The 24,835-nt window shown below is 40.6% G+C and overlaps 1 protein-coding gene across 1 annotated transcript; it reads right to left on the bottom strand.

Moving 5' to 3' along the window:
- Positions 1 to 408: 408 nt before the first annotated feature.
- On the bottom strand, positions 409 to 24,455 carry ush1c (Usher syndrome 1C). The gene is made up of 27 exons (XM_074677498.1): positions 24,331 to 24,455; positions 21,194 to 21,261; positions 19,105 to 19,248; positions 18,768 to 18,906; positions 17,762 to 17,870; positions 17,657 to 17,681; positions 17,491 to 17,548; positions 17,199 to 17,387; positions 17,055 to 17,114; positions 16,631 to 16,687; positions 14,297 to 14,439; positions 12,055 to 12,120; positions 11,812 to 11,957; positions 11,168 to 11,217; positions 10,784 to 10,948; positions 10,570 to 10,686; positions 8,705 to 9,388; positions 8,124 to 8,177; positions 6,974 to 7,102; positions 5,520 to 5,585; positions 4,569 to 4,610; positions 4,158 to 4,211; positions 3,943 to 4,042; positions 2,574 to 2,683; positions 2,294 to 2,349; positions 2,030 to 2,144; positions 409 to 776 (listed from the first exon to the last, which is right to left on the bottom strand). The coding sequence occupies exons 1-26, from the start codon at positions 24,364 to 24,366 to the stop codon at positions 2,051 to 2,053; spliced, it is 2,961 nt and encodes a 986-aa protein (XP_074533599.1). The 5' UTR covers positions 24,367 to 24,455; the 3' UTR covers positions 409 to 776; positions 2,030 to 2,050.
- Positions 24,456 to 24,835: the final 380 nt, after the last annotated feature.

Genomic DNA, 24,835 nt, shown 5'->3' with positions numbered 1-24,835 from the left:
TAGATACAGAACTGAATGGGTCCCCATGCTCTGGGTATGCATGAAAAATAATGCAGAAAACAACAGACAGAGTAGATTAGGACGGTCTCCAGAGAGAATGCAGTGAAGTAAATGCACTTTTACCACTCTTATAAATGAGCAGAACTGATTTTCACAGCCATAAACCGTAATGCGATGAAAATTGTAAGGTAGCCTGAGGTGAGGTTCAGTCTCCTCCACTTACAAAAGTGCTTAAAATGTCGCTGTGTTTTTACCGCTAACGTCAACACCTGCCTCTTCTTGTAATGTTGAAAAAGAAAGCAAAGCGGAGGGAGCAAGTAATCTGTATTCAAGACAGAAACTCAGTCCTGTGAGTGTGAGCAGAACATTTATTGGGCTCTTCAAAGGTAGATTACAGAGCTGCTGTTGATCACAGTGTGCTTCAACTCTGCCTTTATCGTTACACTGACAGATGAGACACAGGTCTGATGGAGGGAAAGGTCAGGGTAGCTGTTTGTATCTAAAAGAGAGTAAACATGTTCAGGCTCACAATAGGTGAGGAACATTTAAGGAGACATGACTGAGCGCTAGTTATTTCCATAAAAGCAACATTAAGGCAACAGGAAACAAGGAAACTGGAATAATCAAAATATCATCATTTGCTCCTTTGTTTATGGGTGGAGATAACAGAGAAACTGAACAATTTTATTGAGATGGGGTGAATGTGAATCAACACTAACACTCTCCTTTTCAGTCTGGTTTTCTTGGCAAGTTGATGATGAGTCTAGAAGAAGGTTCTGCAAGAAAGAAAAAAAAAGTCACGTTTATTTTTTATAAGGTATTTTTGTACATTTAAGAGATAGGTATAGGACAGCTTAGGGCAGCTTTTGGCAGCATAGTTCCCCCCAAATGTTTTAAACTGCATCTCCACATCAATACAATTCACCAGGGACCGAGAAATTTATCTGCAAGAGTTCTCCAAAAGGCCCGTGTGGATGTTGTGTGACAGTGAAGGGATTCTGGGTTGTGAAATCAGCACCTGATAGGTGGAAAGATTGTGTTTTTTCTGACTTTTTATGTGTCCACAGAGTATTTGCTTAATTTTATGGAACCTCTGTGTAGGCAAACAGTAAAAAATCCCTTGAAAAGTGTCATGTGGGACTAAAAGTCCTTCTTACTTTTGATGAAAGTGCAGCATTTGATGAAAGTGCAGCATTAGGAAAACAGTTTTCATTCCATGCATGTATGAGGCACTTCACATTAACCACAACAGACCAACACACAAGTAGGTGAGTTAAAAACACAAGGCTAAGATCCCTGAGGTTTCCTGTCCCTTGCTACAGCAAACAGTACTTCTTTTTTATTCAAACATCCCAACAACAAGTTTGTTAAAACTGTGGGGTCCTATAGATCTTACTGCATCCTCACTACGGTACTATGTGGTCACTCAGTGTGACACCCAGTGTGAACGTATGTCAGAACATGTAACAGTCCCTTTGAACAACATCAATCAGAACAACTGCTGAAGGCTGGCAGGAGTCCCTGGCTGCTTGCATGAGTGTCCATGACCTGATGACTCAGGGCAATACCACAGAGGCTACACATGTACATAATATGTGTTTATAAACAGCTCACTGGGGCAAGGTTTGGCAGATATATGGTGTGGTGGGTCACTGATCACATTAGTTGTAAAAGCCTTCACTCCAGTAGCCTGGCTGTACAGCTGCAGAGCACATGCTTCAGCAATAAAGAAAGATTGCTTCTAGTGTTTTGAATTAATGAAAAGGGAAACTCTACAATGTATACAATGTATACAGTAAATATGCTCGCTTTTTGTGGAAATATGACGGCTGTACCACAAATCTTACTGTTTGGCAGAAGTGGAAGGAGGATATATGAAACCAAAGTGCTCACTTGCTTTCTTCTGATTGACAGGGAGACTGTCACATGTGCTCAAAAAGGAAAAAAAGGGCCAAACAAAAACAAACGGCACACCAAACACCCCCTCTGAGACGTGCAGTGAGGAAGAGGAGGAGTTCAGGTGGATTACCAGGATGAGGGTGAGGGAGGACTAGTGCTGAATCTGGTAGCCATGTCTGTACAGAGTTGCACTGCCTTCAAACACCTTTCTGTTCACAGCGGGACTGACTGATGCTGACTTAGGGCTGCACACACATGCACACACAGTCACTCAGCATAAACTAATTTTCTGGCCTGAATTATCACAACATGGCTGTTCAATAATATTACGTGTGATGGTTACTGTAAATTGTATTATGTGCTGAGGACTCCAATTATGAACAGGAATGCTTACACTTCATCTTCATAGTCTTTCGGCGGAGAAACTGCAATAACAACATCGATCCAGTCCTACAAGGGGAAACAACAGTCACTTTTATTTTCTGCTTTGCTGAATCAATAAACATAATGAACTCAAGCAGCCCGACCAAATCTGCAAGTCAGAGTGTGACAACAACAATCACATGCAGTTAATCAGAGTAGATGGAGTTTAACTCAAGTCAATAAAGAGCTGAGCAACCAGCATATTGACATGCAACCTTTTAAAAACTATGAGCAGCATTTCATTGTCTCACCCCTCCGCTATTCCAGGCTCGAGCCAGAGAGTTCTGTCCCTCAGTCAGCGTGGCATCAATCAGGATCTTCCCATTCACCGCCAGGAGTTCATCCCCCGGCACGACACCGCCTACAATCACACACACATTAGTTCTTAGAGTAAATACTTTGGCCTGGAGACTAGGGATGGGAATTGATAAGATTTTGACAATACAGATGCCCTTATCAATTCTGCTCATCGATCTGATTCTTTATCGATTCCCTTATCAATTCTTGTTGTAAATTTTCTTGGTACAAAAAGTAGCTTTACAGGTTTTCTGTGTCAACAACATTTAATTGAGTTTATACTGTAAATAAAGAAAATGTAATTGGTCCCTGAGTCTGGATATTTCTAGGCATAATTATACAGAAACAGGTAAAAATTGCACACAGTGTGACATTGATGTACTGTGTTGTAATATATTAATAATTCAAGTAGGCCATCTAGTGTCTCAAAGTGGTTATGGCAATGGTTGAAGTTGTTTGGAAGCTTTCTGTAGTTATGAAGTCAGCCATGAGCCTTTCAATTGCCTGTTAGCTTTAGACATTTGAAATTCTCAGTATTTTTAATAAAGAGTTGATGTGATATGTTTCTGTGATGAAAGTTGAAATTCTATTCTGAAGCTGAAGTTATACTGATGTATGCTAACTGCTAGCATTTCAATGCAGTTTCCCATATAGGTTGGCATCAAGCTTGCGCTATTTTGTTATTTTGGTAAATAAGGTGATTTATACCATTTTGAATGTATTGAATATGAATCTCCTGAGAGAGTGAGTAATGTACATTTCTTCATGAAGTCAGTTCTTTGGTAAAACTTCAAGCTGAAAATCCTGAATCAGAGTTTTCTTGGGAAATGTTATCTAACTACTAAGCTAAGGTAGCTGCAGCAGACTAGTAACCCAGTAACGTAGGGCCCAGCGGCTCCGGCACTATGTAAAGAATTGATAAGGGAATCGTTAAGCACAAAGGCTAACGATATCGGTGGATTGAAACATTTCTCATCGATTCTCAACAGGAACCGGTTTTCGATTCCCCTCCCTACTGGAGACAATATTAAAAGCATAATAATGACAATCAAATCAAGGCAGAGATTGTCCACACCAAAAATAAAGATTTTCTGTTTATTTAAACTGCTTTTTGTTTGCATAGACACAACAGAGCTCTGAATGTTAAATGAGTGTACAGTGCAAACATGTTGTTTCTGAAGAAGCTGAAGTGAAGCATAGTCTAACACACACACACACACAAACACACAAAATGCACATTGTTCACACAGGGCACTAAAGTCACAAAACAAAAGTTCCTCCGAGCATCATTGAGCTCAACATTAAGATTAAAAACTGACTGACCATGCTTATCTGCAGCACCACCCTCATACACAGAAGACACCACCAACTTCCCCAAAGGAGAGTCTGAACCTCCCTCCAGAGCGACATCTAGATGTCCAACCTAATGAGCAATAAACCAAAACATCGAGCTCATCAGTCATGTTTCAGAGCACCCAGCTTCGGGAGTGATAAGTGAAGATTCATTCATCACAGCAAACTGAGTGATGTCAAGGTACCTTTTTAATTCTCAGCAGTCTCACATCTCGCCCATCTATCTGGTCTGCGGAGAACTTTTTAAAAAACAGAGAGTATTGAAGAAAGAAAGAACAATAAAGGGCAAAAAATACAACGTCGAATAAGCCCTTTAGATGTAGCCGAGCTGTCAAGATAAATAATAGCTCCCTCCTCCTGCTGATTAGATATTTGTCTATGCACAGCAGAAAAAAAGGAGTCTTTCTTAGAATACACAATTTTTGTTTTTTTTAGTTTATATTATATCCAAACAATATAAAGACAACTGATGTGGTTGATTCAATATGATATCATCTAAATGTAAATTTTCTGTTGGCTCAAGAGATTATAAACTTTAAAAAGTCAGTTAAATTTCTGCATTTTTTGATGTGCTCCAAAGATCAGGCATACAATACCATGGAGTAAGGGTCAAACTCTTCCTCATATTTCTGAAATCCCTGAAAAGAAGAAGAAAGAGGCAACAAATGGCTCATTAAAACGTAACGTCAGTGCTGAATTAAAGAAAGTTTAGAGAACAGAACACGAAGTACTGGTTAGATTTCCTTTGACAACCATTTTAAAGTTAATGCCCCCCTGAACAAATGGAAACCATGGAGACAGTCAAAGTCATTATGTGAAAAAGCAGAGTGGCTTTTAAAGCCTCACACTTTCATTCAGTAAGGACAAAAATAATTAACATGAACTCAGAGAGATATTTTATCTCAAGGAAGGAAAACAAAACAGAATGGCTGAGAAGGACATCACATTTATCAAGCTAGGATGACAATTTTCTCACTGCAGACCAAACATGCATCAATCTAAGTGTTCATTTCCTGTTGTTGTGCAAACACTCAACACTGGACATAAAAAATGAACTCATGTTTTTATTTGTCATGGTCGCAGACACCAGAACAGACAATTTAATGTACTAGCGCTGGTAAAATGGAAACGGTAAATCAAATCAGACCGACTCTGACAGAGTTTTTCTCTGAGCAAAGTTAACATGACAAACAGCAACAGTCCTCGGTGTAAAAACATCTGTTTCCTGTGAACGTCAAACCAACCAGAGAGCGCTGAGACCATAACTCCCTGACATGTGGTCCCACACCATATGTTCAAAGTTCTATTGTGAGCTCCAAATCGATAAAAGTGCAGTCATGCATAAGCTTCACAACTGGACCTAAAGGCAGCGCTGAAGCCAACAGAGAGAGATAGGACATGCTGTTGAAAAAGTAAAAGAAAAACCATCAGTCACTCCGGCCAACCATGAGATAATCTGATGGACAGGCAGGCAAAAGTGAAGACAGACAGGAAGAGCACTCAAGTGTTATAATTAATTAAGAGAGGTGGGGATGGGTATGGATTACTTGTCGTTTGGTGTTTGATTTAAAAGACGAGTTGAAAGGCACCATCCGCTTCAGCATTTCTGGAGGCTGGAAAACAAGACGACGTAAGAGCTTCAACAAGCGTGTAAAAACAGAACAAATATTCACTCATTTCTATTCTGTCTGATCTTCTCATCTAATTTCCTTTTTTATTGTTTATTGATGCAATCATCCAGTTATTTATCTATTGTTCAAAGTCAATCCCACGACATTGTCATGTTTCAGATAAACACTAAAAACATGAAGTTGCTACGTTTTATACTTGAGTGTAAGAAAAGTGTTACTCACAGGCAAGTTAGACTAGGATCTTCATATTGAGGTAAAATAAGCTTAAAAGTGTTTAAGCACTGTACGTGCGCTGTTATTCTTTTCTTTTTTTGAAAAGGACGAAATGTTAAAAGACATGTTTGCCTGCAGCTGTTTTGTTTTGTCATTTTCTTACATTATTGTTATGTGGTTGTTTGATTTGTATCCAGTGAGAGAAGGGGCAGACACAACAAGAGTTTTTCTTCTTTCTGCTCCTTTTCATTCAGTTTTGGGGATCTTTTATTTTTTATTTTTGTATTGATTTTTATTTATTAAATAAATGAATAAATAAATGAAACATTTTTCTTACAATATCAAATGAGCTGAAATATGGTCTCATGTCATTTTTCACTGGATTTATCCTTCTTTAGTTTCACTTTAATTAAAAGAGGGTTAAATGATAGCAATGTCTAAATATGGGGCTTGCATCCTTCATCATTAAAGCAACACTGGCTCTTCCCACCCTGTTAACAGAGGAAAGCTGGTCGGCATGTGAGCACAGGACACTGCCAGCCTCTTCACCTGCCACCAGGACCACTTTATTGGCTGAAAATGAAGCAATCCTGTGCATTTCCTTCAGTCTATGCCTACAGTCCCTTAAGTGCACATGACACAAAATGTTGCTCCATTCAGCAGAAATTTTCCTCAATAATTTCTATTTAGTTTTATAAATTCATCATCTATAGCACTGATTCAAAACATAAATAATACAGCTGTGTGCTGCAGGGAAAGTAAATGATTAATGGCGCCCCAGTCCCTCAGCTGTACAGTCAGGGGGCCACCCACAGGAGTGTTTAACCTACATCCGCGCAGGTGCTCAGTAACTGATGGTGGGAGAGAGTGTGTCCTGGAGTAGATGCAGTTTAAAAATTTAAAACAACCTTCATGGTTTCGTAAGGGCTTAATTTTGATGAAACAGAAATAGCGTGGTCTAATCACCACTAAACCTCTTTTCACGAAACAGCTGGAGAGTCTGGACAACTCTACAGGACACAGACAAAAGAGGCAGGGATTAATCCTCACCCTGATGATGGCATACTGAGCCAGAAGCCTGAATGGTTTATAACCTCATGGAGCAGAGTCAAAGTTTTGTGCAGGAAGGAGGCGATTGCTGTGTGAGCATTTCATACCAGGCCATCAGAGCGGAGTGCGGGTCTGTGTGGATCTGGACGATGGGTCTGGGACTGGGGAAGCATGACAGGTTTGGACATGACGGGAGCTGTTTGACGCCTCTGGTTGGGGGGACTTGGAGCTAGTTGCTGGTGGGGAAAGACCACGTTTCCATTCAAGCACTTAGTAAAAGTTTGTATTAGTTTTTTATAAGTATATTTTATAAGTTATGCAACTTGAAAAGCATCTTGATTTGTGAGAATTTATAAATTTAGAGCAGGGGTGGCCAACCAGTCAGAGGCCAAGAGCCGCAAAAATTACCGTGGTCCTACAAAGGGCCACACACACACTTCTTCTGTTATGGAATGACATAAGATAAAAATCAATAGATTTCCAATTCTTAAAGCCACATTTATTGTGTTTGTTCGTGCGTTGAAATTCATACTTGGAGCCATGTCAAAGACAAATTTCTATTCTTACTGCAGAAGAGACAAAGTTCCATCCATCCATCTATCTGTCCAGATATCTATGAGCACATGTGCGATGTTGAGAAAAGAAAATGAAACTTAAGTATCAATCTCATCACCCAAGTATTGGTCAATACTGATCACAACATCAATATATCAATATTTTAGATTGATTGGCACACTTCTACTCATAACAATAATGAATGGATCAGAGAGCCGCACACCGAAAGGCCACATGTGGCTCGCGAGCCGCAGGTTGGCCACCCCTGATTTGGAGCAATCCAAAAGGTATTTTTCTTTCAAAGATTATAACTGACAAAAATTCTTGAATAACAACCAATACCAAGTATTCTTTAAATACCAGCAGGAATAAACACATGTAGACTACAAAAAAATGTAAATCTGCTGTTGATTTTCATTATTGTTGGGAAAACACTGATTACAGGCATCCTGCGAGCTTTGACTAACACTGCACACTCTGCTTGGACCAAACTGTTTTTGTGGATTGTTGTCATATGCAAATAAAGCTGAAACCAGTTCATATTTAAGTGGAAGACCGAATCCCGGTATTGGTAAAAGCGTAGATTTGAGTACCATGGAGGTTTGAACATTACATAAAAGTATAAACTTAGAGATCCATACCAAAAAGAAAACAGAATTTACATAACTTAATATAATTTTATATTAAAAAAGAAAGACTCACCAAGGGCATGCTCGAATTGGAAATTCGACTGGCATGGGAGGTATTTCTCATTACCTGAGCCACAGTGAAATAAAAATTAATCTTTCTACCCTCTGGCATGTTCAGAGCACAGCAGGAAAATCCCACTCCAGGTCTGACTCAGATTCTCTCAGATGTCAGAGCGTAGGGTAGGCTTCAAGGGCAGTCAATATTAGGAAGATGGAGAAGTTCAAACAAACGCATACAAACACATATTTTATCCCCACTCCAAACAAACACGTCATGCCAGATTCCACTCAGTAAAACAATCCTCACGGCCACAGCAGCACATCAATAACATTAACTGCATCTCTGAATGCATTTCTCTCAGCCAGACTAAAACAATTGTAAATCAATGACTGCCCAATGCAGTCTTTCTAATGCTGTGAATTGCTTTTTTCTCATGCATAAAACATCACAACACATGAAACAGAACATGCACAGAAAGCAATGAAATGAAGTGAGCTGCAGCCTTGGAAATGCTTTCAGCTGTTGATGCAACTTCCTCCCATAAAAAAAGCCAATGTCTTAAACCACAGCCCCTAACAAAAAGCATGTCTGACCTTTGGGCTGGGTGGGTAGGACATTTCACTCGTGTTTGACGAGTAGAGGCCTCCTCTTGGGAGGTAGCCACCTGCTTCCCACTCACTCCTGTGCTCTGGAGGGCTGGGAGGGTGCTGGAGGTGATGGTGATGATGCTGTCGGTACCCACTCAGGGTTCCAACTCTGTCCTCTGAATGTTGTGGGGGTGGAGGTGGAGGGGGAGGTGGAGGTGGTGGAGGAGGAGGTGGTGGGGGAGGAGTGGGCCGAGGAGCAGGCTGAGGGGAGGAGGGAGGCCAGGAAGACTGAGGCGGAGGAGGAAGATGGGAGGAAGACGAGCGAGGGGGTTGGACAGCGTGAGGCTGAGGGTGAGGCCTGCGCCCCTTGTGAGTCAAGGTGGAGGCGGCAGAAGGAGGTTTTCTAGCAGCAGGTGGAGAAGGAGGGCGCCGCTGTGGGGCTGCCCGAGAGGAGGGAGGGGAGTAGTGGGGTATGGTGGGGTTCAATTTGGGTGAGGGTGGAGGGAGAGGTAAGGGAGGGGGAGGGTGGCTGGTGCTGGGCTGCGTGGGGGCCAGTTTCTTTAGGGGGCCTTTCAGGCTCTGATCCACTTCATCCAGGTTTATGTCATCTAGATCAGTGGTGGCCAGGTGGAGGCCGCCAGGGAAGCGCTTCACCTTGGGCTCGGGGGCGGGAGAGCGCGGTGGGGAGAGCTTAAAGTCATGAGAATAACAACCTGCGTATCAGTCCTCCCTTTACGTAATTTAACACTCCAGGAAATCATCATATATGTTCATAAATTCTTTACAGGTGACATGATGCACAAAGAGAAGAAAAGTAAATGTTTTCTTTGTTTATTCTAGTTAAATTTACTTTGCCATAGTTTGTTGTTTTATAGTGAAGGGTCACCTGACTAAGATAAGCACCATTGTTTTTATCGTTGTCTTTATAATCTGCTCCTGTTTGTCTTTGTGAGTGTCTGTTCATCTGGTTTCTCCATCTGCATCTCTCTGTCCTCTTTACTTTTTACCCCACTATCTGATTCTGCTCTAGGTTTCTGCCTGCTTAATGCAACCTCTCCTCCCCACTGTTGCCAAGTGCTTGCTCATTGCTGGATCAATTTGGGTCTCTGTAAATATCACAGAGAACAGTTTAGGCCAGCTTTGTGTACACTGTCATGATTTAATGATGTTTTTGTGATTTGGGGCTTCAAAACCTCAACGTTCATCGACTGTTTGTGGCAAACATCCTGTGTCTATGCTTTATTTAAAAAAAAAAAAACTCTAAGCATCAAGTGTTTTTTTTTTTTTTTTTTTTTTTTTTAGTTTTCAAGATGATATCATTTTGATACACTTCTGTGGCTTTTTTCCTTATTCATTTTATCTTAGTGCATGACAAGAAATATTGTATCTACCTAATTCATTTTATAAGTTAGTCTTAATATTTAAGCTTAGCATAGCAAGTCCTAAATCTAGTAGTGGAAATGTGGATATTTGTCAAGTAAAAAGAGAGCATTTAATTTTTCCTAAATCTCATTAATTTGCTATCTATATGTAACTTCTGAGTGTGTTTTAAAGCAGAGGACTTGGCAAAAAAAGATTGGATGAACAACTCTTTCACCAAAAAGACACAAACTGTCTTGCATAGTGATTTGAACACTAACCTTGCCCTCCCGCTGAGTTTTAGTGGCTGAGGAAAAAGCCTCTCTCAACTGACCTCTCATGCCTTGCATTGTTTTATGCAGTAACTTGCTGCTGATATTTATGTTAATGTGTAAAAAGACTCAGGGTCAGTCACTTAATGCAGTGGGAAAGGTTTTCTGAGATATCTTTAAAATGTTGTTGTGAAGCTCTGAGCACACAGAGGTTTCAGGAAGGGAGGTTTCACTTTGTACCTCTGGAGATTCGTTCTCCACGCAGGAGATCTGCTCCAACCGAGTCTGACAAAGCCGCTCCACCCAGTGTTGCACCTTCTCGGACTCCTCCAGGTCTTCTCTCTCCGTCTCTGACACCTAACACAAGAGAAGAGACAAAAAGACAACATAAGCCCTGAACACAAACATGTTCATGTCATCTTTAATTCACTTTGCTTATCTTGAGCTGCCGTACCTCCTGAACCAGTCGATTGATCTTCAGCTGCTTCTCTCGCTCAAACATCTCCTCCTTCTCCTTGGCGAGTTTCAGCTCAAACTCCATCTCCTTCTTGTTTTTCCTCAGCTCCTGCAGTGTGTCTGTGTTGGACACTTTCTTCTTTTTCTTCTTCTTCTCTCCTTTCTAAAGTGTCATTAGTCAGTCAAAACAAGAAGCAGGGGACGGACAAATCTGCCACTTCACACCCAACAGGGTGGCATGCACAAACAACAGGCTGTGTATGACGGTGAAAACCCACAGCAAAAAGCCAAGAATCGAGGTCTCATCTTGAACTGGATGAACTATTAAGAAGCTACTTCAGTCACCACTCTGAACACAGAAAACTCAGAAAGCTGACGATACCTTGCGAATTGACGGCAGTTTCCCTTCATATCGATAAAACCAGCCAAATGCTAGAGACGAAGAAAAAGCAGGTCACTCTCACAAATTTTTTAAAACAACTTCAGCAAATTCCAACAATAAAAAAACACTCTGTTAAAGAGTCACCACACAAGATGCAAAGAGAAAAGAGACAGAAACAGATAGGGCCTTCTCCACTCAGCCACCCTTATGTGTACATAATTTTCAGCACTATTTAGTAAATAAGGCGACTAACTGAAATGATCATTGAAAAGCAGCCTCCAATGGTTTTCATTTTGGTTGTCAAAGGAAATCCGGCACTTCTATTTGTGTGAAAACCTCCTCCTGCTCCCAGCTGTGTCAGCTGAAGCTCCACACTCACTTGTCCTTCCTGCTCTTCTTCCTCGTCTCCCTCTGTGAAGGAGCTGGCTCCATCAGCTTTAGAGGAGAGGCGTTACACAGCAGCACAGCACACAGAGGTGACAGAGAGAGGAGCATGCAGAGAGGGGGGAAAACAGGGTGAACACACAAGAGTTACTTCTAAAAGACTTCAGTGTTTTAGAAGAAAACCAGAATGTTTGAACTGAATCGAAGAGAGGCTTTAAACAGTTTCAGGAAAATATTGATTTAGTTTTTCTTACGTGAACTCTTTGCCTTCGGACTTGTTTTCTTGTCCTGTGGGGTGGGTGATGGACTCTTTGGGGTGCGGGGGCTCTTGGGACTCTTGGGCCTGTCTTTGGCTCCCCAGTCCTCTTCCCATTCTCTGTTCTGCTTCCTCTCCACAGCCTCAATCCTGCAGGGGACAACAACAAAAGCAAAGACACAACTTAAAAATCCCAAAACAACAACCTGCTTATTCAATGAAATCAAAAAGCAAACAAATTGTTTACTTCTCCATCTCCTTTTTGTATCGCTCCTCTTCCTCTGCAGTTTTCTGAGATATTTCCATCCGTCTCCTGTAAAACACATAATAAATACACTCAATGCAATACTATGTGTTACAGTATAGATCTGTGCATTTTGTGGCTGCTATAAGACCATCAATCCTGCAGTGTAGGAAACGCATATACATGTATTGCAGGCATCAAAGCACAGAGAAAATTGAGTGTGGCATCTGAATATTTAATGCCTGTGAAGAAATGATTGAATAAGGGGACCATAAATCTATACAGGGCAACAACAGATAATGTTTGCAGCATGTACTGACAGATGGAGATGTGCACATGTGAAGTGTGTATGGTAAAAATAGAAACAGTCTTTGCTTAGACAGTAGTTTAATCTCCATCCGTGGCATGGTGTGTGCTGTATGCAGAGCATAAAATGTCCTGGCTGTGTGTGAGGTATTTTAAGTGAGTCTCAGATTGATTGCATGCTCCTCAAGCTAATAATTGGACCCTGTCGTTGGTTCACTCAGTGCTTTTCGGCAAATGTAGCAGCACTTCCTGGATAATCAGAAAATATGAGCCTTCTTGTTGAAAGTGGACAGAAAAAGCCACGGGGTACCGTGTCGTAAACTAAGAGGGATCACTGGCTTCTGGTCAGTTTCTCGATGTGGGATCTCACTTCTGGGGAAGGAAGGAATGAAAATAAGCTAAAGCTTTTGAAATACATCCACACCATTAGTTGGTGTGTCTGCATGTGTGTGTGTGTGTGTGAGGTGATGAGTGAGAACCACTGCTGTCTCTTATTAGATTTAAATAGAAGTCACATTCATGTCATCAACCCAATTTCAAACTGGGTCATATTACTGTGTGTTCATCGAGTAACATCCTAACAAGCCAAAATGAAAGATATCTGAGCTGTTGAGTAAGATCAGCAGGGTGTTTCTGTGCAATGAAAAGCTGCAATTCGCTTTGCTTTCCTTTTGAATTATGAACCTGCCCAACCAAGACACCAATTTCAGTTTTAAGATTGGAAACTAAGAATGTATGTGCCTGATCTACTGAGATCCCTAATAGGAAGCGCTAAATTATGCGGAAAAACTAAAAAACTGCATGTGTTATCTGATAGAGAGTTTGGGAGAACAGAGAGTCCATGAATGAAAAATGAAGTTTGAAGCCACAGGGTTGGAATCAGACAGATGGGTTACAGGCTACTGCACAGGAGGAGAGAGCTGTGCCCAATGTGGCGCCCTCTGCTGTGACACTTGGGTCATTGTTGCACACACAAAGCAGCTTGTCTGTGTTGTGTCTAGGCTGACAATGACTGTCAATACCCTGGAAACACTCCAGAGGTTATTCAGTGGTAGAGGTCCTTCAAATGGCGAATAGGGAGGTTCATCTCCTGTGCTCTCTGGAGAGCACAGGAGATGAACATTCATTGTACATGGGTGGAGAACAGCACAACCAGCAAATACACAAAGTCCCAGTTAAAGAATCAAAAGTCAAAAATGGCATTGTTGGATGGGCAATATGTCTCCACTATTTTTATTTCTGCCGTCCAAATATTTTGATACGCGCATAGAAGAATCTCTGTCTCCCTGTCATTGCACTTTTGCCTCCTTCTCTCCACAATGACTGCAGCTCTTTGTGAATGATGCTGTTATTTTGCACCTGCCTTTCAAACTTACTAAATATAGACGCAAAAAAAGAAGCTTGAAGCAGTTTTACACAAATCCCATTGCAGGTGCTAGATGACTACATCTGCATCTCCTCCTCCCATCTGACGTTAAGATGATAAGATCTGTATTTATTTTGCATATTAATGAAGGCAAACATACCGAATGCATTGCACGTACCATGCTGCTCTGACAGGTGCAATCCTCGGTGCACCTGATTAGTAAAATAGCTTTGCAAGCACTATCAAGTTTGCACACGTGTTTATAAAAAAATTATAATTTACATGCAAACCTTTATTCGATCAGGCCCAAAGTGTTTAAAACTACATCAAAAACTCATCTGTTTACACTGGCTTACTCCCTTTACCTGAACACTGTGAACCTCACTTGTTTTTATGCTGATGATTTGTTTAAATGATGTTTTGCAATGCTTTTATCTTTTGTTGTAAGGTGATCTTTGGTGTCATGAAAAGCGCCTCCAAATAAAATGTTTTATTATTATTATCACAATGTAGATGTCCAGTTGAGGCACAATAGTACAGCTTCTGTTCTTTACGACACAGCCGGACACTCACTGGCGTTCCTTCTCCTGCTGCTCTTTCAGGATTTTGTTGGTCTCCAGAGCGACCCTCTTCTGATGCATCAGCTCCTGACGGTCCAGCTCCCGACGAGCCTCCACTGCCAGGCGTTCCTCATCTGTCATAAACAGCTCGCTGCCCTGAGGGAGAAAATAAAAGCCAGATATGATAATCAGGGACAGCAGGGGTCATTCAACTTTTTGGCCTTGGATGCTCGCAGAGGTTTATACAAGGCTTCAGACCCATGGAGTAGAGGAGAGGTTTTTTTCTTTAGAATAACTTTCTGTCTGTGTGGTAGAAAGGACACAAGTTATCTGATGAATATTTATAACAGCTCACAAGTTTTGCTTTAATTTCAGCGATTTGTTTGGCACATTAAAACCCAAGTTATTCCCGGACACTACAACAACCTCCATTGGTGGCTGTGCTGCTCTATAAATGATGACACAAACACACTCAAATGTCTTACAAAGGCATCAAGGGAAACTGTGAATAAGACAAGACTGCTCGGCTCAGTTACAGCACCATGAACTGAGCACAGAGGAAAACAACCTGTCGAGTGGCTTGACTGATGATGATTGTTGTTTCTGCACACAGCCAGGATGAGAAACAGGCTGGATTCTGTGAGATCTCACAAACAATACGGCACGTAAATCTTTCCAGCTCATGAATACAGAGGACAGAGGGTGGGTGTTGTGTTGACTGAGGGCTAGGGCCTACAAACCAAGCATGAGGTGAAAAATGGGTGCTGGAGAGACAGCAGAATCCGTTTTTGACATATGTTGTCTTTGTCATATGTTGCTGCTGCAGTAGTCATTCAGACGTGATCTCCGGCTACCAGATGCCACCAAAATGAGGGGTACAGGGAGGGCTGAAAGGAAAGATGGCCTTGAGTTTGTCCTGTAGACTTGCTGTCATGGACTTGAAAGCCTTTTCTAGTTATGTGTGACCTCCCTGAAAGTTAATGCCTTGATCTAATATGACTTCTTGGGGCTGGCCTCTCCTTGAGATGAAGTGGCGGAAGGCTAGGAGAAAGGCAGCATCCAGGATTTCAAGGAAATCCAAGTCCATTTTCCTGTAATATGTTTCTGCTTGTTCCTCTTCTTCCTGGTATTTGTGAAACTCCTCCAATTCCATGCCTCTCAGTTTCTCCTCCAGTTTAGCCTGATGAATGGATTCTAGGAGCCTCTGCTACGAAAGGATGAGTTTGAGAAGGAGCTATGCCTTGAACTCCTCGTCTACTGTTTGTCTCCTCCATGTCACACACCATGACAGGTGTGTGTGTGTGTGTGTGTGTGTGTGTGTGTGTGTGTGTGTGTGTGTGTGTGTGTGTGTGTGGCTCCCCAGACGGGTGGCAGAGAGATAAGCCCTGTTTCCATCAAGCGGTTCAGTTCGGTTTGTCTCGGCACGCTTTTTACAGCGTTTCCAATGACTAATCCTGGGACAGATCCCCAAATAACTGACTAATAACTATTAAATAACTAATAACTGAATTGAGCTGTCCCACTTTTTGGGACCCTTTCATAGGGGTGCCAGGTTAAATCGATCTGACCCCAGAAGGTGGAGCTACAACACTAGAGTCCCTTTGATTCATCATCACTTACCGCTGTACTTCTCCTCGCGACACACAGTCTTCTCTGAAACAAAGCTTAGTTGTGCTTTTTAACAAAGAGCTACATGCCAATCACAAAGAGGACAAATTGGTGGATGTCTTCCATCATTGCTTTTTGTTCGCTGTGTCACATTTTTCTTCTTCGTTGGATTTATTAGCTGTGTCGCGCTACAATTGAGTCAGGCTGTTATTTAACTGATGTGGCTATCGGCATCCAGCTTACACGCCGTCTACCATAAGGGGGCATGGTTGGCTGTGGAAATGCAAACAGGACCAAGCTTAACCGAGCCAACCCGTACCAAACCGTACTGATCTAAACCGGACCGCTTGGTGGAAACAGGGCTATAGTCAGTATCAATAGTAGGTATGTGTAAAAAAAAAAAAAAAAAACCTAACACAACTGTTAATACGTTGACCATTTTTCTCTCTGGGACAATTACATTTCCCATTAAATGCTTTCAGAGTGATGGGACTGACTTTAACCTGAACTCCAGATTTTTATTAACCCACAGATCACTAAAGATTCCTGTTATCAACCCACATCACAGTAATTCTGCTTTATGTGCCCCACTCTATAAGTTCATTACTACTTCTGTTCGTTATAGATCTACTTTGCATAGCTCTGTTGATGATTTATCACATCTGAAACACAAGACTCCCAACTTTTGGGGATCTGCGGTGTTGGTTTTAGACACAACAACACAGTAAGTTTTACTTACAGCTCCTGTTAAGACAGTAATAGTCAGACTCCTGCTGCTCTTTAGGACTTTAACTGCCTGGAAAAACAAAAACAAGAAAATTCATCAATTTCCAAGTTGCCTGTAATTGAAGAGTTTATAAAACAGTCACAGAATTTGTTTACCAGTGTGTAAATTTACGACCAACTTTATGCACTTTGATTTCCCATCAGCCATTTTGGCTCGTACTCAACAGTCCATAGAGGTTTCTTTATTTCATCTTAAGAGCATTTTTGGAGATCAACACTAACTTTGTTTGTGTTCAGTGAGAGTTCACTGTAGGTGAAAAACTACCAGTGATAAAAACATTAACATCACAGTTAAAGCAGCGTCTTTGCACAGAATGACATGAAAACTTTGGACTAAGGTTTTTTTTCATAAAATAACTCTAGTTAGCATAAATTACCTCTGTGTGGTCTAGGTTAGTGAAATCCGTCCCGTTCACCTCCACAATCTGGTCTCCGACCTACAGTTTAGGGTTAAAGAAACAGGGAGTTACTTGCGAACAGTTAAGTGAAGCACACATGTTTTGGTCACTTTGAGAAATCACCTCCAGTCCAACTTCTGCAGCGAGCGAGCCTTGCTTGACGTTACTGATGTAGATACCAGGTTTCTTTGTTGGACCACTGGAGATGCTGATACCCATTCCTTTTGTACCCACTAGGCTGAGGAAAACCTTCTTCTCCTTTATCTCTTTCCCTCCAATAGACGCCAGGCCAGCGACGCTGTTTTTCTTCTCCTGGGAAGGGCAGAAAGGAAGAGCAAAAACAAGTCAGCTGAAGTGATCTAGGGTGTGAAAATCCCTTAAGAGTCACATGGAAAGAATAAAACTATCCTCTTACCCCGGACTCAGACACAAACTGATCAACAAACTGCCATTTGAGGGGTTCATCTGAAGAGCTGTGCAAGAACAACAAATGTGAACATAACCACCTCTATTTTACAGATCTTATGCTGAGTTATACAAACTACTCAAATATAAGCGCAGTCATTGAATCAATATCTCACCTTTTCACAGGGATCATCCCCACATCTGTACAGACAGAAAAAATCTTCAATCAATCAGGGCACTAAAGTAACATTAAGACAGAGTGAGTTTGTGTTTTGACGTACGTCTGACTTTGAGTGACACAATCTTCTTGGTCTTGATGAGACTGATGACCTCCTCGTGGATGCAGGAGGAGATGGAGTATCCATTAATACGCACAATCTCATCACCAACCTATAAATCCACACAGAATGAGACATTAGTGATGACACTTTCTTCTTCAGTTCCTCAAACTCAGCTACGCATCCTAAAACTTTCTCCTGAAAGTATTAAAATCACTCATTTTGACGTATTTTCTTTTTTTTTTTTTTTTTTGCTTCTGATGCTCTGAGCTCAAGTGGGCTCATATCAAACCGTGGAGGAGAGACTCATATACAAAGATGCCAAAGTCAATGGATCTTTTTATTGGATTACAGAAATTAACATAACAGGATTACAGGGACTCCAATAAGATTTGTTTTATGCTGAATGTGCTTTCATTGGGTAAAATGTGTTTCAATTCAAGCTTCAGGTGAACAACCTTTACTTCACTTTGGATTTTTTAATCACCCATTTGTAAAATTGTTCATTTTTATGGTGGCTTTTAAATAAAGAGGAAAATAGACACACCTTTTCTTTGATTTGGCTTGTCTTTGCAACATATTAAGATGTATGTAACCTTCACCGTAATGTATTCTGAACCTGTCTCAGAAGAGTGTCAACGTGCATAATACATAAAGAGGCAGATAGTCTCGTATTAAAGCATCAATTTAACTGCTCCCAGAGGATATTAGCTTTTTAATTCATTCAAAAGATGTTTCTTTGAGATATTGTCCAACATGCAGAATTTAAATGATCTGTGGCTCTGAATGTATGAACATGATGCTTTACTCCACCCAGTGGATACTGATGTTATCACTCCTCAGTCAGTGGGACTGAGACACATAGCTACAGAAAGCAGAGTCCACATACATGACAGCCCTGTAACTAACCGCAGAAAAGCCACATAAACAGAGTAATTTGTAAAAAACTTAAAGTAAAATAACTGGAATGAAAAGCTTTCATGGCATGGTGAGTGGATCATTTATTGACCTGAAGGCCGACGTTCCCAGCCTGACCGTCTTTGACGATCTGTGATATGTAGAGACCACAGCCAAACTCCAGCCCCCCTCGCACACTCAGACCCAGGCCATCTCTGTGTGTCCGATCCAAACGCACCTCCTTCAGCTTCCTGTATAAATGGAGCAACAGATAAAAATAGAAGAGCAGGATAAATGAGCCAGAATATAAAAGAAGATAAATGGTTCCAGTTTGGAAACAAGGACAGAACACAGAGCATTTGGTTTGCTTCAGGGTCCAAACATCAAAGAGACACGGACTAAATTTACATAAGGAAAAGAAAAGAGTCTGTGCTGTATAACACACTCACCGTGATCTCTTGGGGGTGAGCATGTCATACTCCACCTGGTGTTTCAGGGGGATGAGAGGTCGGATGGCGTCAAACAGTGGCAGGCGCTTTGGTTCGTTGATGACCAGCTTCAGGTCCCCGACCAGCACCTGCAAATCCATGGACCTGAATGAGAGGGGAGCGAGTTAAACAAGTTCATTTCTTAAAGATGAAATGGTGTCCTCTCTTTGGGGAGAAATTCAGTTTTTAATTAACAACAACCCAACCAGTTACAGTCTATTCTTCAGTAAAGCTGCTGCTTAAAGCTTTTGGAGAGAGGCATTTTTTTGCTTCTTTTGTTACTGGGCATTCAATACTGAACTATGCAGATAATACACAGGTTTACATATCTATATCTTTATTTGAAATATTTGCGAGGTTTGGTGAGTGGTCTTTTCATTCTCTGTTTGTGCTTTTCTTTGTTGGTTTTTATCATTATTGTCGATTTTGTTTAGCTGTTGATTTTACTGTGGTTGTTTTTAATCTTGTTCAGCATCCTTGAGTGTCCTGAAAGGCGCTTTTAAATAAAATGTATTATTATTATTATTATTATTACTATTATTTACAAACAAACCTTGTCAACTGATACCAATGCCAATTGTCAACAGTGTCTATCAATTGTAAGTGTAAAAGCTATCTAGATGGGCAGTTTTATTTTAAGCATTTCTGATGGGAAGATAACATTTTCGGCCTCCATGTATCCATTCATTTGTGTATAAAGATATCAAACATAGACATAAAAAAGAATATTTGGGAACAAATACTTGAAAATATGAAAATTTGCTTAATTAATCAAAAATGTCACAGACCCCCAGCAGTACTTCCACAGACCCCCTGGGGGCCATAAACCCCTGTTTAAGACCTCTGCTTTAGAGAACATTGAACAATAAGATGTGATACCAGCTTCAGACCATTGCCTAAACCTCCAATCAATCTCTGCCGAAAACAAAGTCTTGTTTAGTAAACTAATTTCCCTTTTCAAAAATCTCAGAATGTTGCGTCAACTACAGCTTAAAGGTCAATCTCATTACGGCTCTCAGGCGGTTTTATTGACCAAAAAGAAGTAAAACCAGTGGTGTTTCTACTTATTTAAAAAATTTAACCCAGTCAAAACCCAGTGTAAACAATACCCAGAACAAAGTTAAGTCGGAAGTCAGTTTCAGTTCAAAGTAAGTTACAGACTTCCAATAAGTTTATTTCTCATTAACCTTCAGTTTATTTTGTTTTCATACTTTTTCCGCAAACCCTAGTCCCAATCTTAATTTCCTTTAACACACATGATGCTTGGCATTAGATTTAGTTTCCTTCTGATTCTATTCTGGACACCAATCACATTATGGACTTCATTATGCCCATCTGATGGAAAAAACTAGTCAATCATCTTTCAACAAAAGGTGACTTGAGCAGCAATTAAAGGAGCAAAGTAGAAGCTGTTCTATAAAATCTGTCCACCTGGCCTCCTCCGTGAATTATTGATGGGAGCATTTCAGCCTGTTTGGAGGATGAACATAAAAAGAGCTTTTGTGAGGACCTGGCCAGGCTTGTCGGAGCGTAGTGGAAACTGATCAGAGGCTTAACCAGTGTGGCCGCAGAGCTCTGCCTCTGTACAAAGATTAACTGAAACCTAGACCTTTAGCTTCCCCTCGACCACCACCCCCTCCCCAGAGCTCTGAGACTGAGCTATTTTAGGAAAACTTGATAGAGAATAAATTTTAAACTTAAAATCTGTGTAAATTGTGAATATCTGTTACAGGAAAACATTTGACTTACAAAAATCTAAACTAAATCTGTTAAATTAGGCAAGGAGTTCATACAAAATTGTTTATAAAAGAAAATCAGGGCATACGTTTCTTGCATTGTAAGTTAACTCAAGGCTTTTAGCTTAGATTGGATATATTCAAGTATGGACCACATCATAAAACACAAAGGCATCACTACTGACCCTTATGATCTTTTTTTTTTCTTTATACATGAGGGAATATAAATCAGGACAGAGGAGGAAACAAGCATGATAAAAGGAAAGACACACACATACAGAAAACCACTCTGAGCAGTGACACACTGTACTCACTGATGATACATTCGGAGGACATCGTACAGGTAATCCTTCTCTGCTTCATTCTCAATCAGCAACTCCACCTGCAAGACAGGACAAACATCTCTTACCACCTCAGCCCACTGACACACTCTGCACCCCTCTCCTGTGGTCCTGTGAGCACCACAGGGGGTGAGCAACATGTGTGTGTATATATCTGTGTGCACGCTGGGTCCATACAAACCTGGTGGCGGCTCAGATGCAGCAGAATAGTTTTGAGGAAACGTTTTGGCCAATCACTGATATAACACATTTTCCTGAGCTGATCTAAAAGCCTCAAATGCAGCCTCCTTCTTGGTGATATGATCCAAGTGATGCCTGAAGCTAAGCTTTTCAGATGATGATCCTCTTTGGACTCAGCGGGTGTAATGCAGTGTTTTCTCTAAGCATCACACCACTGGGAGGAATAATGGCAGCACAACTAAGAAGAGGCTGCAAGAGGAAGGTTAGTCGTGTCATCTTACATCTCAGACTCAGAGGTGAGCGTTCACACCAAACATTTGCACGCCACACGCACACACACACACACACACACACACATACAGAAGTCTGTCATCTATATAATGGGAATCATATTTTATTTGGATAAGTCCTGCAGCCCTTACAACACATTTTCTCTTAGATAACATTGAACTAAAAAAATAAGATACTGTCTTATAAACCTATGTAGAAAAAAGACTTGTATTTGTCTTTTGTTCTTCCTTCAGGCAGCTTTAATAAACTCCTCTCTCTAATCTCTTTTTAATAACCCGCCAGCTGGTCCAACAAACAGCTGCATGAGAATTGACAAGAATTAAGAAAAACAATCATATTAATCAAATACCAGCTTTCTGCAGTAGTTCTCTTATGTTAGAATACAACTTAAAATCCTTCCTCTCCTGGATTAACCACCTAATGGTCAGGTCAGATCATTTTTTCCTGTTTCCACTCTGAAACAATAATCTTTAAAAGTACAGACTTATTTGTTGTACATTAAGTCTTGAAATTAGTATGGGAGGTGGATCCTTTGGTTTTTAGGTCATTTTATTATCAAAATTATCAAGCATGTTGTGTATATTTATAAAAAGAGATGTCCACTCCACTTTTAAAAGTATTCATTTGTTAAGCGACTATAGGCTTTAGACTGCCATGAAATTTGATACATCAACAGTCTACCCCTCTTCTCTCTTCATCTTTTTTAGATCCATTAATAGATGCTATGTATTCATATCTTTCAAAGAAATGTAGCGCTGTATTGATCTAAGAAAGCTGTGGGTCATTGATGTGGATTGACCGCCACCCTGGGCCCGCAAATCTACGACTGCTATAATTATTATAACCAGCCATACCTATAAAGTCAGTGATAATGTTAGTCGTTTAAAAAGATATTTCTACCATCCTTTCCTGCCATATCCAATGTCATTTGTTGCTGTTTTTACAGATGCACTAATTCAACTTTCCTGGTATAGGTTAATACCTGGACTTTGGTATCAACCAATGCCAAACCAATCCGATCCAATACCAGTGTTACATATTTGCCCACATGCCCTACTGTGGGATAAGACTGGTAACATTTTAAGTAAACGGCAAAAAATAAGTTGATGGAATTTCTAAATTTAGTATTTATTCAAACTTTTAAACTTTTATACCCTGTAGACTGGTAATGCAGCAAAAACAAAGAAAGTGCATCAGAGGTAACATTTCAAATCAAGTGGCCAAGAGTGCCAAGAAAACAAAAATGCATAAAGCTGGTTGATCAGCAACATGGATTAGCCCCTTCCCACCTATACCGATCCAGCTTTGAGGGGCACCGATACACAGATATTCGATACCAGGATTAGTATCAGTGCATCCCCTGCTGATTTGTTGCTGTCTGTCTAATAGGACAAAAATAGATCTATGCACATTCAGACACAGATAATGTTTTATGTCGTGATTCAAGTTTAGGTAGATAACACATGCCTGTATGTCATAAAACTATAGGGAGTTGCAGTTTGGCTCTGAGGGTGTGTTTATGATGGTTTGTGACTGTCATAAATGTGTCTTGCTCTGGGAAATGACACACCATCAGCCACTCCTGCAGCCTGAAGAACATGCAGACTTTGGCACCATAAACCAATAAGGTAAGGGATCGTTGGTCAGGCAGATACCAATGAGAAAAGGGAAGTCTAGAAGACTGTGAACTGGATTTTATTTAAATGCATCTAGATTATAGTGAATTGAGAAATCACCCAGGGAAATAAACTCACTGAATCATGATTGATTATTCAACAGCAGTAGCTACAGTAAAACTGCACAAACACAGAAGTACATGCAGTGACTATGGTGCTCCAGAAAGAAACAAAGCCTGATTGTGTCATGTTGGCCTCTCCAGCCTCTTATTAAACCCTTAAATTGTCCCATCTCTTCCGCTCAGCTGCTCATCTCAGACACAATTACCAAATGCTCAGATGCCCTTTGTGAGGAGCCTGTAATATGTGACCCTGCCCAACTGCGTGCAGCACAGATGGCTGTGTGATGATCCCTACGTGCACTGAGGCTGAAAACGCCCCAAACATATCAGGTTCCCTTTCTTTGTTATCTTTTGCCTATAGTTACCTTTTTAGGTTCTTATGTACCAATATCATCTATACAACACCCCCATTTCTTCTCAAATACTATTTCACAATTAAATCACAATCAATTCACATTATTTGTGTCATGTCCCTAGAACTCAGATGAGTAATGCATACCTAAGCCACCTGCCTTGGGGTAATTTAAGAAAAACTGAAAGTAAAAGTAATGAAAAACACCAATTTAACCTAATTTAGGCAGCGTTATCCTTTTTATTCATTTCTTAGGCTAGCAACTCAAATGTTTTTCATTATTTACCGATTTCATTGCCATGCATTAGAGATCAGATCACCAAAATATGTTAAATTTTATATGATATTGAATCTATTAGCTGCTCTCAAACGTATCCTCAAAAAATAGCTTTCAAAACTGGAACCGTTTCTCCTCTTTGGTGAGGCCGTCGGTCAGACCTGTCTGCGTACATCCCCTCAGAGAGACACCTGAGCCACTCACTCACAAACAGGTCAACAAAACACACCTTATGAGGAGTCAATAAAGGGAAATTAATGTTCATATCCTACCTTGTGCCTAAATTCTCGAGCAACTTTCCGCTCCATCGCTGACAGATATTAGAAAACCGATCAATGTGAAGTCTCAGTGTCGGTGAAGTTTGATAGACAGAACTGAACTGGGGTCAGCGCGTAAAGCCGGGCATGTACTATACACATCCGGTTAGGATTTTCATAATAAGAACAGCAATCGTTGATTAACAGAAATAAATATGTCTGGAACCTTTTCTTTTAATTTGGCTTGGTTTACATGTGACTCAAATGTAAATTTAATCCTTAAAATATCTTCACACATTTTAAAACATTTCCTTTATTTTAGAGGAAGTGACGTTCCTTCAAAAACTTGACAAAAAAAAGTGGCTTGTGCTTATAGACGTCTAGAGAAGTGTTATCATTTGGTTATATAAAAGTTGCGCTGGTCAGGGTGAGTTCTATATGATGGGTCAAACAAAATAGGTTAATTAGACATTTAGTAAATTTTGAATTTCAGAGAATTACACTACCTTTTTAACATTCT

The sequence above is a fragment of the Halichoeres trimaculatus genome, unplaced genomic scaffold, assembly GCF_033239565.1.
Source record: "Halichoeres trimaculatus isolate MK-OKI-2021-1 unplaced genomic scaffold, fHalTri1.1 fHalTri1_scaffold_10, whole genome shotgun sequence".
Taxonomy (NCBI): Eukaryota; Metazoa; Chordata; class Actinopteri; order Labriformes; family Labridae; genus Halichoeres; species Halichoeres trimaculatus.
This window is presented reverse-complemented; position numbering and strand designations above follow the sequence as displayed.